Source organism: Balaenoptera physalus (assembly GCF_965194825.1).
Source record: "Balaenoptera physalus genome assembly, chromosome: 3".
NCBI lineage: Eukaryota > Metazoa > Chordata > Mammalia > Artiodactyla > Balaenopteridae > Balaenoptera > Balaenoptera physalus.
In genome coordinates this window covers 67,175,804-67,192,118 of record NC_138890.1, presented here as the reverse complement: position 1 = coordinate 67,192,118, position 16,315 = coordinate 67,175,804, and the positions used below count along the sequence as shown (strand labels likewise).

The 16,315-nt window shown below is 36.2% G+C and overlaps 1 protein-coding gene across 4 annotated transcripts in view; it reads right to left on the bottom strand.

The window, feature by feature from the left end:
• Positions 1–16,315, bottom strand: part of KIF3A (kinesin family member 3A) — an 88,715-nt gene that overhangs the window by 19,007 nt on the left and 53,393 nt on the right. For all 4 annotated transcript variants that reach the window (XR_014261865.1, XM_082455333.1, XM_082455332.1 and 1 more), the window contains exons 10-16: positions 8,584–8,740; positions 8,158–8,338; positions 7,276–7,386; positions 6,496–6,621; positions 2,867–2,920; positions 2,435–2,503; positions 1,724–1,848 (exon numbers count right to left, since the gene is read on the bottom strand). Coding sequence is in view for 3 of the 4 variants with exons in the window: in XM_082455333.1 (XP_082311459.1) it covers positions 1,724–1,848; positions 2,435–2,503; positions 2,867–2,920; positions 6,496–6,621; positions 7,276–7,386; positions 8,158–8,338; positions 8,584–8,740 (823 nt within the window). In the remaining variant the exon portion in view is untranslated. The remainder of the gene's footprint in view (positions 1–1,723; positions 1,849–2,434; positions 2,504–2,866; positions 2,921–6,495; positions 6,622–7,275; positions 7,387–8,157; positions 8,339–8,583; positions 8,741–16,315) is intronic.

The following is a 16,315-nucleotide window of genomic DNA, read 5'->3' as shown; positions in this document are numbered from 1 at the left end:
GAGTGAATGATAAACTGGACTAGACAATGTGGACAGGCCAAGCGGTCTGCATGCTTGCCAGATTTGAACCCCCTGATTATCTCTTCTGGGGTATGCTAAAGATGCCGGCTTATTCAGTGAAAATCAGAGTCACAAATCATCTGAAGCAACAACTCACAGATGACTGTGTAGGAAATGATGGAAATGTTCCATTAATCCATCATGTTTATTGCAGTTTTACTTATTAGCACACTGAAATATGTGCTTCTAATGAGGAATATCACATTGAACATTGTCAAGCAATGTAATGTAGTATCAATAAACCATTTATCGGGTATATTTGTCTATAATTATGGCCATTTACTGTTTTCATAATACAGCAGGCTAATTCTGGTACACAGAGATGCTGGGTTTGGCTCGTCGAATGTTAGCTCACATTTTCTTTTTTTTTTTTTTTTTTTAGATTAAACCGAAAAAGTATATATTTTAAAATAAGCATTCTGAAAACTGTATCCAAATACCTTATCAAATTATTTGCTTGTTTGTTTTAGGTCCACATAGCTTTTAAAAAGTGACTAAAGACAGAGATCTCATGTAAATAATCCTGATTGCTGGCTTCTCCTTTGAAACAAGAAGATCCAGAAACCATGGGCCCTCTTTCCCCAAACTAACTAGAAGCAGGGTAAGAGGCCACTCACTCCAGACAAAACACGCTCCGTTTTGCCCCAGCTCACACCACAGCCTATTTTTCTCCCACACTGAGGGCAACTGTCTTACCATTTATCATCATACTTGCACTGTTACTTTTCTTACTAACTGCAGAGTTAAAAGGAAAATACCTCCATTAAAAGTGGAAAAGTCAAAGACAGAGAGGAATTGGTGTTTCTTTGAATTGATTTGCTTCATTCATTAATATTACATGCATGGCTTCTGCGGGCATATGAAATGCTTTTAATGTCTGACATCTAAATGCTGAAGAATGTAAAAATGTGTACACTTTTAATATGCTACTGATTCCTCCTCCCCAAATTTATAAAACTTAGGTTATGTCTATGAGATTATGTAACACAAAAATATTAAAACTTAGACTTCACCCTACATGTAACTCAAAAGTCTAGGTACTCAAAGTAGGGAAAAATATAAGCTTATTATTTCCTATCATTTCAGGAGCCCCAAAGTCTGTTAGTCAGTTTAAATAAGCTGAACAGTACTTAATGTAGGGAAGGGAGAGAAGAAATAAGCTCCAGCCCAGGGCTTTCACATCCTCATTTCTCTGGGCTATGTTACAATACATATAGACTACTCAATAGTCAAAGGAGAGGGAAAGACAGAGAAGTTTTATTTAACTGGTGACTGAGGAAATCAAGGTTCTTGGGGCAGTATTCATGACAGAAAAATGAATCAGCTGAATACAATACCTTGGGAGTCTAATGAGGCAAATTAATTAGCATCTCACTAGAATAATTAGTGTAAGGATTAAGGAATTAAAATAGTAATGACTTATTATACATTTGGAAAGAACAAAGTAAATTAACAATAAATTCTACTACTCAGGAGGGCTAAAGAGTTGGAAGACCTTAATTCTTTAGCCAGATTTTATTTACTCAAATCGTAACTACATAGGACTTCAATATTTAGTTAAATATATCAGACAAAATACTTATCATGTTAACTAAATTTCCTTTAAATGTAAATTTGAAAATCTCATTGCCTTTGGCTCACGGGACTCAAAGACAGTTCTTACCTTCTCCCTGTCTTTGGCCTTGCTTTCCCCTTTGAAGTACGTGGCCTCTCTAATTTCATCAAGGACTGCCGTAGGCTCTCCTCGGTATAGGCAAGATATACATGGGAAAGGTCCACTTCAAAGGGCTATATGTAAAGGAAATAAACACAAGACATTCTTACAGAAGAATTCAAACCAGATTTGGAGGAAGATTTAAAATACTAAATAAACTCTTAGGAAAAAAAGCCAAAGACAAAACCAAATAAATATCTAAAGATATCTTTTTCTAATGCCATTTATCTCAAATGTATTCACCAAGTGTTGGTGAAGAAGCCCTGACACACTATAAATTCCTTAGTAGTAAAGAAAAACTGTTGCTGTTTTCCCTAAAGCTGCTACTTCCTCTTACTGACCTACGACTAGGACCAGCTTTGAAAAGGACAGACTTATTCTAGTCTCTAACCAAATCCCCAAGGCCCAGAGAGATGGTGAAAGTCTCCAAAGAGAACTACATTCCACTCCTGTCGTAGAAATAAGCCTGCCATCACGACTGAAGGTGAACAGAACTGTCCTAATAATCACCCCATCCTAGAGCCTCTATTCTCAAAATAGTAGCCTATTTTTCAGCTGAGCTGATTAATAGATATCATGATAACACAATTTAGTGACCCATATTCCTATAAAGAACCAACTGTAGTTTTTTTTGTTTTTTTTTAAAAAAAGCACTCTTACGTCTTTCTCCTTTTTATCAGGAACTGGAGTCTGCTTTCTCATGTTATTTCCTGTGTAGGCAACACATTTCTCAAAAAAGGAAAAAAGAAGGGGAGGAGAATTATCTTAATTAGCAATTAATACTATGAATGAGGCAAATTACTATGAGATATACTGATGGTACACTCATAAAACATGATTTGAATGCTGGAATAGAAAGGGACCCCAGAGGTCATTCAGTCCTATACACCAAACTACACCATCTCTACTATGTATAACACACAGAATATTCTGTGTGTTATAACATAATTATTAAAACATCTTATCCACCCCAGTGGCTTCTCATTTGATTCATCCTCTGGACCACCTTTCTCCACATTGTAGCCAGTAAAACTCCAGTCTACAGGAAGTATTCCATAAGTATTTCATGAAAGGATGAAGGTTAATACTCACTAGTTGCCATTCCCCTATGTCTTCATTCCAATGGACATAGTTTTCAATCATTTCCTTTTAAAAGAGTCAGAGATGATCTACTTTTAATATTTAATAACATTTAAAATACTGAAAAATATTCATGGAACTAAAATCTTAATATAGTAAGTGAAAAAATTTAAGTCTCAAAACATTATATACTGCATGATGCCCCTTTTACATATTTTAAAATATATACTTTCAAGGAATACATGTAGATACAATTAAACTATATAAAAATAAAAAGCAAAGAAATAAAGAACATGGCATTCAGGATGGTGGTTACCTTGAGTTTGAAGAGGTAAAGGGATAAAAGAGGTGAGAGGGAAACCATTTGGTTAGAAACAGGTCACTACCATGGTCCTAGCTTTTGTTTTGGGTGACAAGTTCACTACAAAATAACTAACTAACTAAACAAAAGTAGGCCATCCAAGGACCATCAAGGACAGTATATTGTGAACCAAATATTAATTCTGTGCAGCTGAGGTCCAAAGGAAAAAAAATACTAAGGCTTATATTCAGACAAAATTCTTAAAGCTGTATATAGATTCAAAATAAATTTTAAAAAATCAATGTTAGAAATTAAAGATGATACAAATAGATGGAGAGATATACCATGTTCTTGCATTGGAAGAATCAACATTGTGAAAATGACTCTACTACCCAAAGCAATCTACAGATTCAAGGCAATCCCTATCAAACTACCACTGGCATGTTTCACAGAACTAGAACAAAAAATTTCACAATTTGTGTGGAAACACAAAAGACCCCGAATAGCCAAAGCAATCTTGAGAAAGAAAAATGGAGCTGGAGGAATCAGGCTCCCTGACTTCAGACTATACTACAAAGCTACAGTAATCAAGACAGTACGCTACTGGCACAAAAACAGAAATATAGATCAGTGGAACAGGATAGAAAGCCCAGAGATAAACCCACGCACATATGGGCACCTTATCTTTGATAAAGGAGGCAAGAATAGACAGTGGAGAAAAGACAGCCTCTTCAATAAGTGGTGATGGGAAAACTGGACAGCTACATGTAAAAGAACGAAATTAGAATACTCCCTAACACCATACACAAAAATAAACTCAAAATGGATTAAAGACCTAAATGTAAGGCCAGACACCATCAAACTCTTAGAGGAAAACATAGGCAGAACACTCTATGACATAAATCACAGCAAGATCCTTTTTGACCCACCTCCTAGAGAAATGGAAATAAAAACAAGTAAAAAAAAAAAATAAACAAATGGGACCTAATGAAACTTAAAAGCTTTTGCACAGCAAAGGAAACCATAAACAAGACGAAAAGACAACCCTCAGAATGGGGGAAAATATTTGTAAATGAAGCAACTGACAAAGGATTAATCTCCAAAACATACAAGCAACTCATGCAGCTCAATATCAAAAAAACAAACAACCCAATCCAAAAATGGGCAGAAGACCTAAATAGACATTTCTCCAAAGAAGATATACAGATTGCCAACAAACACATGAAAGAATGCCCAACATCATTAATCATTAGAGAAATGCAAATCAAAACTACAATGAGATATCATCTCAAACCGGTCAGAATGGCCATCATCAAAAAATCTACAAACAATAAATGCTGGAGAGGGTGTGGAGAAAAGGGAACTCTCTTGCACTGTTGGTGGGAATGTAAATTGATACAGCCACTATGGAGAACAGTATGGAGGTTCCTTAAAAAACTAAAAATAGAACTACCATACGACCCAGCAATCCCACTACTGGGCATATACCCTGAGAGAACCATAATTCGAAAAGAGTCATGTACCAAAATGTTCACTGCAGCTCTATTTACAATGGCCAGGACATGGAAGCAACCTAAGTGTCCATCAACAGATGAATGGATAAAGAAGATGTGGCACAGATATACAATGGAATATTACTCAGCCATAAAAAGGAATGAAACTGAGTTATCTGTAGTGAGGTGGATGGACCTAGAGGCTGTCATACAGAGTGAAGTAAGTCAGAAAGAGAAAAACAAATACCGTATGCTAACACATATATACGGAATCGAAAAAAAATGGTCAGAAAAACCTAGGGGCAAGACGGGAATAAAGATGCAGACCTACTAGAGAATGGACTTGAGGACATGGGGAGGGGGAAGGGTAAGCTGGGACAAAGTGAGAGAGTGGCATGGACATATATACACTACCAAACGTAAAATAGATAGCTAGTGGGAAGCAGCCGCATAGCAGTGGGAGATCAGCTCGGTGCTTTGTGACCACCTAGAGGGGTGGGATAGGGAGGGTGGGAGGGAGGGAGATGCAAGAGGGAAGAGATATGGGGACATATGTATATGTATAAATGATTCACTTTGTTATAAAGCAGAAACTAACAAACCATTGTAAAGCAATTATACTCTAATAAAAATGTTAAAAAAAAATTAATGTTAAAGTTTACTAAAATATACTGGAAAGATAGAAATTTGGGGAAAAGAATAATAGAGGCTGAGATTTTTAAATTATAGTAGTATTTAGAGTTAGCATTTTTCTAGAGATGGATGGTAGTGATCACTGCACAACACTGTGAATGTACTTAATGTCAATGAACTGTACTCTTAAAAATAGTTCACTGCAGCACTATTTACAATAGCCAGGACATGGAAGCAACCTAAATGTCCATCAAGAGATGAATGGCTAAAGAAGATGTGGCACATATATACAGTGGAATATTACTCAGCCATAAAAAGGAACGAAGTTGAGTTATTTGTAGTGAGGTGGATGGACCCAGACTCTGTCATACAGAGTGAAGTAAGTCAGAAAGAGAAAAACAAATACCGTATGCTAACACATATGTATGGAATCGAAAAACACGGTACTGATGAACCTAGTGGCAGGGCAGGAATAAAGACGCAGACGTAAAGAACAGACTTGAGGACACAGTGGGGGAAGGGGAAGCTGGGACCAAGTGAGAGAGTGGCATGGACATATATACACTACCAAATGTAAAATAGATAGCTAGTGGGAAGCTGCTGCATAGCACAGGGAGATCAGCTCAATACTTTGTGACCACCTAGAGGTATGGGATAGGGAGGGTGGGAGGAAGATGCAAGAGGGAGGGGATATGGGGATATATGTATACTTATAGCTGATTCACTTTGTTGTACAGCAGAAACTAACACACCATTGTAAAGCAATTATATTCCAGTAAAGATGTAAAAAAAAAAATAGTTAAAATGGTAAATTTTATGTATGTTTTACCATTCCCCCACCCACACACACACAGAATTAGCATCCATAAACAAGGAGAAAAGGTTAGCACAGGAGTTTTGTTTATTCTAATTATAGGATAAAGAATGTTGAAAGAATAAACAGGACCTATACCTTTACATGAATTACATGAATTTGGCCTTCCTCCCAGGACTAAGAAATTCTTATTCAGATACTTAGTTACTCAAACAGAGAATTATGTATTAAGAACAGTTAACAGCTGAAGTGAAATGTGATGGCCATTAGTTCAAGAAAATTTTATCATCAGCAACTGAAATGTAAATATTTACCATTAATTAAATTAGAAATTATATTTCTTTAGTCCTTAACCCCAGCCAAGTGACCTAATACCTAGGACAGAAAACTTCCCACTTACCTGATAATCCTGAGGTATAAAGTTATCAATAATAAGCATCTGAAGTCGAAGCTCCCGGCTAAGTTGTCGAATGTTCTCCAAGAGGCCTTCAATTTCCCTCTGATGTTCCTGTTGGAGATCGGCCATCTAACAGAAAATCAATGAAAATACTAAGGACAAACAAGATTTTAAATACAAAACAATTCCATCTGACATAGGGCAGTGGTCTAGGAAACCTTGTAAGAGCTTATCCAGTTCTTTCACAAAAACAATGGACAGAATAACACTATCTATCATTGTCTACTCCATGTTATTAGTTAAGGTTGGAAATAAACAATTGAGCTTAACAGCTGAAATTAAAAATTGCAAATAGGGCTTCCCTGGTGGTGCAGTGCTTGAGAATCCGCCTGGCAATGCAGGGGACACGGGTTTGAGCCCTGGTCTGGGAAGATCCCACATGCCATGGAGCAACTGGGCCCGTGAGCCACAACTACTGAGCCTGCGCATCTGGAGCCTGTGCTCCACAATAAGAGAGGCAGCGACAGTGACAGGCCCACACACCGCGATGAAGAGTGGCCCCCGCTCGCCGCAACTAGAGAAAGCCCTCGCACAGAAACGAAGACCCAACACAACCAAAAATAAATTAAAAAAAAAAAATTGCAAATAAAGGCAAAAATTTTATTTCTTTAAAATTGTAAGCACACGTTATGATTCCTTTAGGATTCTTAATCATACTTAATCAAAGAAATTCTTTTCTAAAAAATTCAAACTACAATAATAGGTAACTTCTAAAAGACCAACCTCTGACTTCGCAGCCATCAGCATAGTCCAAACTTTCTTTAATTTCTTGGTCTTTCCTTGCGCTTCTTCTTGCAAACTGGTATACTTTTCTTCAATATCCAAGCGTTCTTGCTATGACATAAAGTGATAAACTTCAGAATAATTTTCTTCATTAAATCACAAGTTTAATTATTTAACAAATGACATAAATGTTTAGCAACTATTATCATTCAAAGCAATCCACAGATATGCTTTAAAATTTTATTAAGGGACTTCCCTCGTGGCACAGTGGTTAAGAATCCACCTGCCAATGCAGGGGACATGGGTTCTATCCCTGGTCCGGGAAGATCCCACATGCTGCAGACGAACTAAGCCCGTGCACCACAACTACCGATCCTGCGTTCTAGAGCCCACAAGCCACAACTACTGAGCCCACGTGCCACAACTACTGAAGCCCACATGCCTAGAACCCATGCTCCACAACAAGAGAGGCCACCGCAATGTGAAGCCTGCACACCTGGGACTTCCCTGGTGGCGCAGTGGTTAAGAATCCACCTGCCAATGCAGGGGACATGGGTTCGAGCCCTGATCCGGGAAGATCGCACCTGCCACAGAGCAACTAAGCCCGCATGCCACAACTACTGAGCCTGTGTGCCTAGAGCCTGTGCTCTGCAACAAGAGAAGCCACTGCAATGAGAAGCCTGGGCACTGCAACAAAGAGTATCCCCCGCTCTCCGCAACTAGAGAAAGCCCACGCGCAGCAACAAAGACCCAACACAGCTAAAAATAAATAAATAAATTTATTTTTAAAAATTTTTATTAAGATTATAGATATTAAGCTTTTCACTAGAAAAGTTAAATACCTTAGGTGAAGCAACAACCAAAAACAAAAATTTACATTACCTCTTTTTCCTCAAGTTCTCTGCGAAGTTGCTCTGCTCTTTTCCTCCTTTCTTCCAGTTCCATGTTGGATTCTTCAAGAAGTTTCTCTTGTTCCTCAGCTTTTGCCAACAAATCAACACCACCAACAATTACCTTCTTCTCCAGTGCAGATAGTTTCTCTAGCAAAGACTGATGCTCTTGTCTGTTAATTAAAATAAGAACACTCTGTATCCATCAATTATCTACTATTCTACTAAATTTCCCCAAATTTAACAAGGATTTGGATGTAAAATTTCAAAATAGGAATATAATTATGTAACACCTCTATCAAACTACACAACTGTGTAGTATTGCTTTTAATTACTATTCAATTTTCTTGCTTATACATCCTATGAGAAAAACCAGGAAATTTAAATCACAAATCCATCTCAATTCAGTAATACTCACTGAGCCTTAAGAAGGTCTTTTTCCCGTTTCTCTAACTCAGCTCTAGCCTTGTTTCTTTCTTCTTCTTCCATGTCAAGCTTTGTTTCAAGTGCTTTTCTCTCCTCATCAATTTTTGCTTGCATTTCAACCATTTTATCTGGGGAAACTTTCTTTTTACCTATTTGAGTCATTTAATTCCAACAGTCACTTCAGAGTCAATACTTCAGACACATAAATTATCTTCAATATAAAAGATACATTCCTCATGAAGAGAAAATCAAATGTCAACATTTTAAGGAAATCAACTGAATAATATATTTTATTTCTATTTATTATGTCCCTAGAAGATCTTTTTAACTAACTGCTAAATTCAAACTGTTGTCCAACTGTGCAATGATAACTAAGAACAGAAGTAAGTGAAAAAGAAGCATAAGAGATTAGCAGGGAAAAAAAAGAGAAAGATAAACAGGAAAACTAAATAAATTAAAAAAGCAAAGATCTTTGTCCCCAAATAACACATATCATCAAAAAAGCAATATGATTATTTAGTTACTTTTTTCTGATAACCAGGTACAAAATCAAGTGGCTTCTCAAAACACCTCCCCACAAAATTTATTAAAATAAATGAATAAATAAAAGCCACAAAGGGACTTCCCTGGTGGTGCAGTGGTTAAGAATACGCCTGCCAATGCAGGGGACATGGGTTTGTGCCCTGGGCTGGGAAGATCCCACATGCCGCGGAGCAACTAAGCCCGCGTGCCACAACTACTGAGCCTGCGCTCTAGAGCCCGCGAGCCACAACTACTGAGATCGCATGCCACGACTACTGAAGCCCGCGCGCCTAGAGCCGGTGCTCCGTGACAAGAGAAGCCACCACAATGAGAAGCCCTCGCACGGCAATGAAGAGTAGCCCCTACTCTCCGCAACTAGAGAAAGCCCACGTGCAGCAACGAAGACACAACACAACCAAAAATAAATAAACAGAATTGATTCTTAAAAAAAAAAAAAGCCCTCACACCACAAAGAAGAATAGCCCCTGCTCGCCGCAACTAGAGAAAGCCTGCGCACAGGAACGAAGACACAATGCAGCCAAAAATAAATAAATAAATAAATAAATTTATTAAAAAAATAAAAGCCCCATATAGGTATAAAATGTACAGATAAAAATATCAGGCAGAATTTATAAGTAGTTTTTAACATATATTTTCAGAGGTTTTCTAAAATTGTGTTTGATAAAATTACTTGAAAGTATTTTATTTCATAGTATACTTTTAAAGGAAGTAACTCTATACTAATTATATAACAGTTACATATGAATTAACCAGGCATTTTACAGTTGCTGTCACAATATATCATCATATCTTAAATGAACTAAAATAGCTTGTTATGATGTCAAACTCAGGATCCTAAATCTCCCTAAGTCAGATTAAACATTCCAAGTGTCAAATATAAGTAGAAATACTACCAAATAATGCAGCTAGAAATACAGCTTCAAAATGATTATTTTGATTATAATGTCTAGTAGAGTGTTTTATGTACATATAATAGACGTTCAATAAAAGTTTACTGAATGAATTTCAAAATCATGAAATTAAAATGAAAAACCAAAAAAGAGAAAAGAAAAACTAGCTTATTAAACTGGTTATGAAACTGAATCAAAGATAATTCATTTCTGGTAATACAATTTCTTTGAAACATACTTTCCTTCAGAAAAACAATCAAGTTTTTCGTAGAATTGGTCTGAGGCTCTCCTGAAAGCTTTCTGTCATTCTTAACTTCCTTCCCAGAGGACCACAGAAGAGTGTAAAGAAGAAGAGTTTTTTTATAAACTGTTAATGTCTCCACCAAAAGCTAAGCCCTCATGCTAACAAGGAAAGAGAACTGAAAAATAAAGATGATGGAGATATATATCTGAATAAACTCTTTCAGGAACCATGAGACGATGAATCATTCACAGGCTTTAATTCTTTGGGTTAAAATCATATAAAACTCCCAAAGGTTTAAAATACGTTCCCCTTCACTTCTATAGAAATACAAGAAAGTCCAAAGCAAACTAAAGCCACAAAACAAATAAGTTAAATAAAAGAGTAAACAAAAGCACTGATCCAAATTCACGCTTTGGTGTGGTGTGATTCACTGCAATCCCAAAGTCAGGCGGTAGACCTGACTCTGTTGGCTTCTTTGGCACAATCACCTATACTGAACATTCTGAATTACACTGTTAAGAAATAATTTTAAAAATAATCTAACTCCTATTCTCAACGAATTCCTAGAAAGGATTTCCCATCAGTAATACTATTTCTTAGAAATTTGAGGGGGGAAAGTATAAGTTCAGGTATAAAGTAAGTGTATGCACTAAAAAATGATAACTTCCTTTCCACTTCAAAATTATAAATATTTAAAGAAAAAATGGCAAATATGTTAAGATTAAAAAATGTATGTGTGAAAACCATAGGGTATACAGTAAATGGTCTGATTGACACGTGTACATTAATTTTTTAGGTTCCTAGGGTTGCAACTGTTTTGTTAGTTAAAAACATACAGTTTCCAAACCCATTAAGAAGCAGTAAAATAAAAAAAAAATTTATAGGTAGAAATACAAAAGCACATGCATACTGATGAATTACCACTATGCCTGAATTGCATTAGTTATTCAAAATCATTCAGGTAATATTTTCAAACTGATGTTTTAGCAGCAAAAATCTTATTGTGCTCTTATACCATTTTCATAAAGATGACCATGCATATATATAGCTAGGTTCAGTTTCAAAACTCTGATATTCAAGTAACATATTATTTTAGCCAGAATCAGTATGATAAATCATATTTCTCCCCAAATAATATTTTAAGCTAAATGTGAATAAGTACCAACTCTCCTAACCAGGCACCTAAAAACATGGTATCATGAGATGTTACTTTTACACTGGTTTTTTTTTAAGATTTTAAAAAAATATTAATGAACCAAACCAACAAACCAACCAAAAAAAAAAATCTTTCTTTTTCTAAAAGTGTAAAAATTCAGCACAAAATTTCAGGTAAAAAAATCTAAAAAGAATTCTAATGTCATAGAGTATTTAACTGAGCCAAACCAGAGTGGTAATATTTTAACTTCTCCTCTACCACGTGCTCTAACCAAAACTGTGAAGGTGAACTTTGGCAAGGTAAAGTTAAAGAGAAGAATTTCAGGAAGTGTTAACTGAATTATTTTCATTTTCATTACACAAGCACCCATGAGCATACATAACCAGACGTTTGATTCCTCGCTTTAAAAAAAAGTAAAAGGTTAAGTGAAAGGTTAATGGTGAAATTATGGTCATTATTTTCTGGTAAGAAGGCAGGGATGAGTATAATACCATGTCGATGGATTTCCATCAAAACTTAGCATTAGGTATGGTAAACAACACAGCCTTAAAGGGACCTGTAACAGAATATCTATTTTAAAGTAATAAGCTATGAGTTTGCAGAGGGTAAGTCAGATAATGAGGGCCTTGGAGTGCTACTTCTCAAGCAGTAGAACTGTGTGATAAAAATTAAAGATGAAGAAGAGCACGCCAGCACTTCTGAGCCCAGGAGATTTGAGTGGAAGCAGGAAGACCAGAATGGACACTTGTACAGGGGTTGAGGTATTATCCTTGAGAAGTGGCTGGGCTTATGAAGAAGAAGCAACATTCCTGGGAGGCACCTTGTATGAAAAATTGATAGTAAATGGGAAGAGACTGGCAAGAAAAGGGAAGATTCAGAGCAAATGTTGTGAGCTCTGGTGAAGGAAAGAGCAGTGATGCCATGAATGCTGATTGGAGAGTTGGAAAGGGAGCTGCTCTGAGTTAGGGCAGGAGGGACTGCTTTGACACAGTGATGTCAGGTGTGTCATGTCACACCTCTATATTCATACACATTTTACTTTCTATGTATGAATGAAGGGACACTCATTCCCACTCAGAGCAACACTCTTTTTTAAAAAAAAATAAATGTATTTATTTTTTTTAAAAAAGGAGAAAAATGCTCGAATATGAAATCACTTATATTTGTATTTCTAAAATTTGGCTTAATGGGTCTTTAAGAATTTAGAAAAATGATTATGCCCTGGGGTTTTGTTGTCTATTTCGTTAATTAGGTCTAGAATATCCAATGTGTTTGTCACTACCAATCTAATTATTTCTGAACTGTTCCCTTAAGAAGATTATTTGGAAACAAAAATGTTCCTAGAGGGCAGACAGCAGAAGCAAGAAGAACTACAATCCTGCAGCCTGTGGAAAAAAACCCACATTCACAGAAAGATAGACAAGATGAAAAGGCAGAGGACTATGTACCAGATGAAGGAACAAGATAAAACCCCAGAAAAACAACTAAATGAAGTGGAGATAGGCAACCTTCCAGAAAAAGAATTCAGAATAATGATAGTGAAGATGATCCAAGACCTCGGAAAAAGAATGGAGGCAAAGATCGAAAAGATGCAAAAAATGTTTAACAAAGACCTAGAAGAATTAAAGAACAAACAGAGATGAACAATACAATAACTGAAATGAAAACTACACTAGAAGGAATCAATAGCAGAATAACTGAGGCAGAAGAATGGATAAGTGACCTGGAAGACAGAATGGTGGAATTCACTGCTGCAGAACAGAATAAAGAAAAAAGAATGAAAAGAAATGAAGATAGCCTAAGAGACCTCTGGGACAACATTAAACACAGCAACATTCGCATCATAGGGGTCCCAGAAGGAGAAGAGAGAGAGAAAGGACCAGAGAAAATATTTGAAGAGATTATAGTCGAAAACTTCCCTAACATGGGAAAGGAAATAGCCACCCAAGTCCAGGAAGCACAGAGTCCCATACAGGAGAAACACATCGAGACACATAGTAATCAAATTGGCAAAAATTAAAGATAAAGAAAAATTATTCAAAGCAACAAGGGAAAAACGACAAATAACAAACAAGGGAACTCGCATAAGGTTAACAGCTGATTTCTCAGCAGAAACTGTACTAGAAAGAAGGGACTGGCATGATATACTTAAAATGATGATGAAAGGGAAGAATCTACAACCAAGATTACTCTACCCAACAAGAATCTCATTCAGATTCAACAGAGAAATCAAAAGCTTTACAGACAAGCAAAAGCTAAGAGAATTCAGCACCACCAAACCAGCTCTACAACAAATGCTAAAGGAACTTCTCTAAGTGGGAAACACAAGAGAAGAAAAGGACCTACAAAAACAAACCCAAAACAATTAAGAGAATGGTCACAGGAACATACATATTGATAATTACCTTAAATGTGAATGGATTAAATGCTCCAACCAAAAGACGCAGGCTTGCTGAATGGATACAAAAACAAGACCCATGTATATGCTGTCTACAAGAGACCCACTTCAGACCTAGGGACACATACAGACCGAAAGTGAGGGGATGGAAAAAAGATATTCCATGCAAATGGAAATCAAAAAAAGCTGGAGTAGCAATACTCATATCAGATAAAATAGACTTTAAAGTAAAGAATGTTACAAGAGACAAGGAAGGACACTACATAGTGATCAAGGGATCAATCCAAGAAGAAGATATAACAATTAAAAACATATATGCTCCCAACAGAGGAGTACCTCAATACATAAGGCAACTGCTAACAGCTATAAAAGAGGAAATTGACAGTAACACAATAACAGTGGGGTACTTTAGCACCTCACTTACACCAATGGACAGATCATCCAAACAGAAAATTACTAAGGAAACAGAAGCTTTAAATGACACAATAGACCAGATAGATTTAATTGATATTTATAGGACTTTCCATCCAAAAACAGCAGATTACACTTTCTTCTCAAGTGCGCGTGGAACATTCTCCAGGACAGATCACATCTTGGGTCACAAATCAAGCCTCAGTAAATTTAGGAAAATTGAAATCATATCAAGCATCTTTTCTAACCACAATGCTATGACATTAGAAATCAATTACAGGGAAAAAAACGTAAAAAACACAAACACATGGAGGCTAAACAATACATTACTAAATAACCAAGAGATCAGTGAAGAAATCAAAGAGGAAATCCAAAAATACCTAGAGACAAATGACAATGAAAACACGACGATCCAAAACCTATGGGATGTAGCAAAAGCAGTTCTAAGAGGGAAGTTTATAGCAATACAAGCCTACCTCAAGAAACAAGAAAAATCTCAAATAAACAATCTAACCTTACACCTAAAGGAACTAGAGAAAGAAGAACAAACAAAACCCAAAGTTAGTAGAAGGAAAGAAATCATAAAGATCAGAGTAGAAATAAATGAAATGGAAACAAAGAAAGCAATAGCAAAGATCAATAAAACTAAAAGCTAGTTCTTTGAGAAGATAAACAAAATTGATAAACCATTAGCCAGACTCATCAAGAAAAAGAGGGAGAGGACTCAAATCAACAAAATTAGAAATGAAAAAGGAGAAGTTACAATGGACACCGCAGAAAGACAAAGCATCCTAAGAGACTACTACAAGCAACTCTATGCCAATAAAATGGACAACCTGGAAGAAACGGACAAATTCTTAGAAAGGTATAAACTTCCAAGGCTGAACCAGGAAGAAATAGAAAATATGAACAGACCAATCACAAGTAATGAAATTGAAACTGTGATTAAAAATCTTCCAACAAACAAAAGTCCAGGACCAGATGGCTTCACAGGTGAATTCTATCAAACATTTAGAGAACAGCTAACACCCACCCTTCTCAAACTCTTCCAAAAAATTGCAGAGGAAGGAACACTCCCAAACGCATTCTATGAGGCCACCATCACTCTGATACCAAAACCAAAGATACTACAAAAAAAGAAAGTTACAGACCAATATCACTGATGAATATAGATGCAAAAATCCTCAACAAAATACTAGCAAACAGAATCCAACAACACATTAAAAGGATCATACACCATGGTCAAGTGGGATTTATACCAGGGATGCAAGGATTCTTCAATATACGCAAATCAATCAATGTGATACAACATATTAACAAATTGAAGAATAAAAACCATATGATCATCTCAATGATGCAGAAAAAGAAAATTCAACACCCATTTATGATAAAAACTCTCCAGAAAGTGGGCATAGAGGGAACCTACCTCAACATAATAAAGGCCATATACGACAAACCCACAGCAAACATCATTCTCAATGGTGAAAACCTGAAAGCATTTTCTCTAAGATCAGGAACAAGACAAGGATGTCCACTCTCACCACTGTTATTCAACATAGTTTTGGAAGTCCTAGTCACGGCAATCAAAGAAATAAAAGGAATGCAAATTGGAAAAGAAGAAGTAAAGCTGTCACTGTTTGCAGATGACATGATACTATACATAGAGAATCCTAAAGATGCCACTAGAAAGCTACTAGAGCTAATCAATGAATTTGGTAAAGTTGCAGGATACAAAATTAACGCACAGAAATCTCTTGCATTCCTATACACTAATGATGAAAAATCTGAAAGAGAAATTAAGGAAACACTCCCATTTACCATTGCAACAAAAAGAATAAAATACCTAGGAATAAACCTACCTAGGGAGACAAAAGACCTGTAGGCAGAAAACTATAAGACACTGATAAAAGAAATTAAAGATGATACCAACAGATGGAGAGATATACCATGTTCTTGGATTGGAAGAATCAATATTGTCAAAATGACTATACTACCCAAAGCAATCTACAGATTCAATGCAATCTCTATCAAATTACCAATGGCATTTTTTATGGAACTAGAACAAAACATCTTAAAATTTGT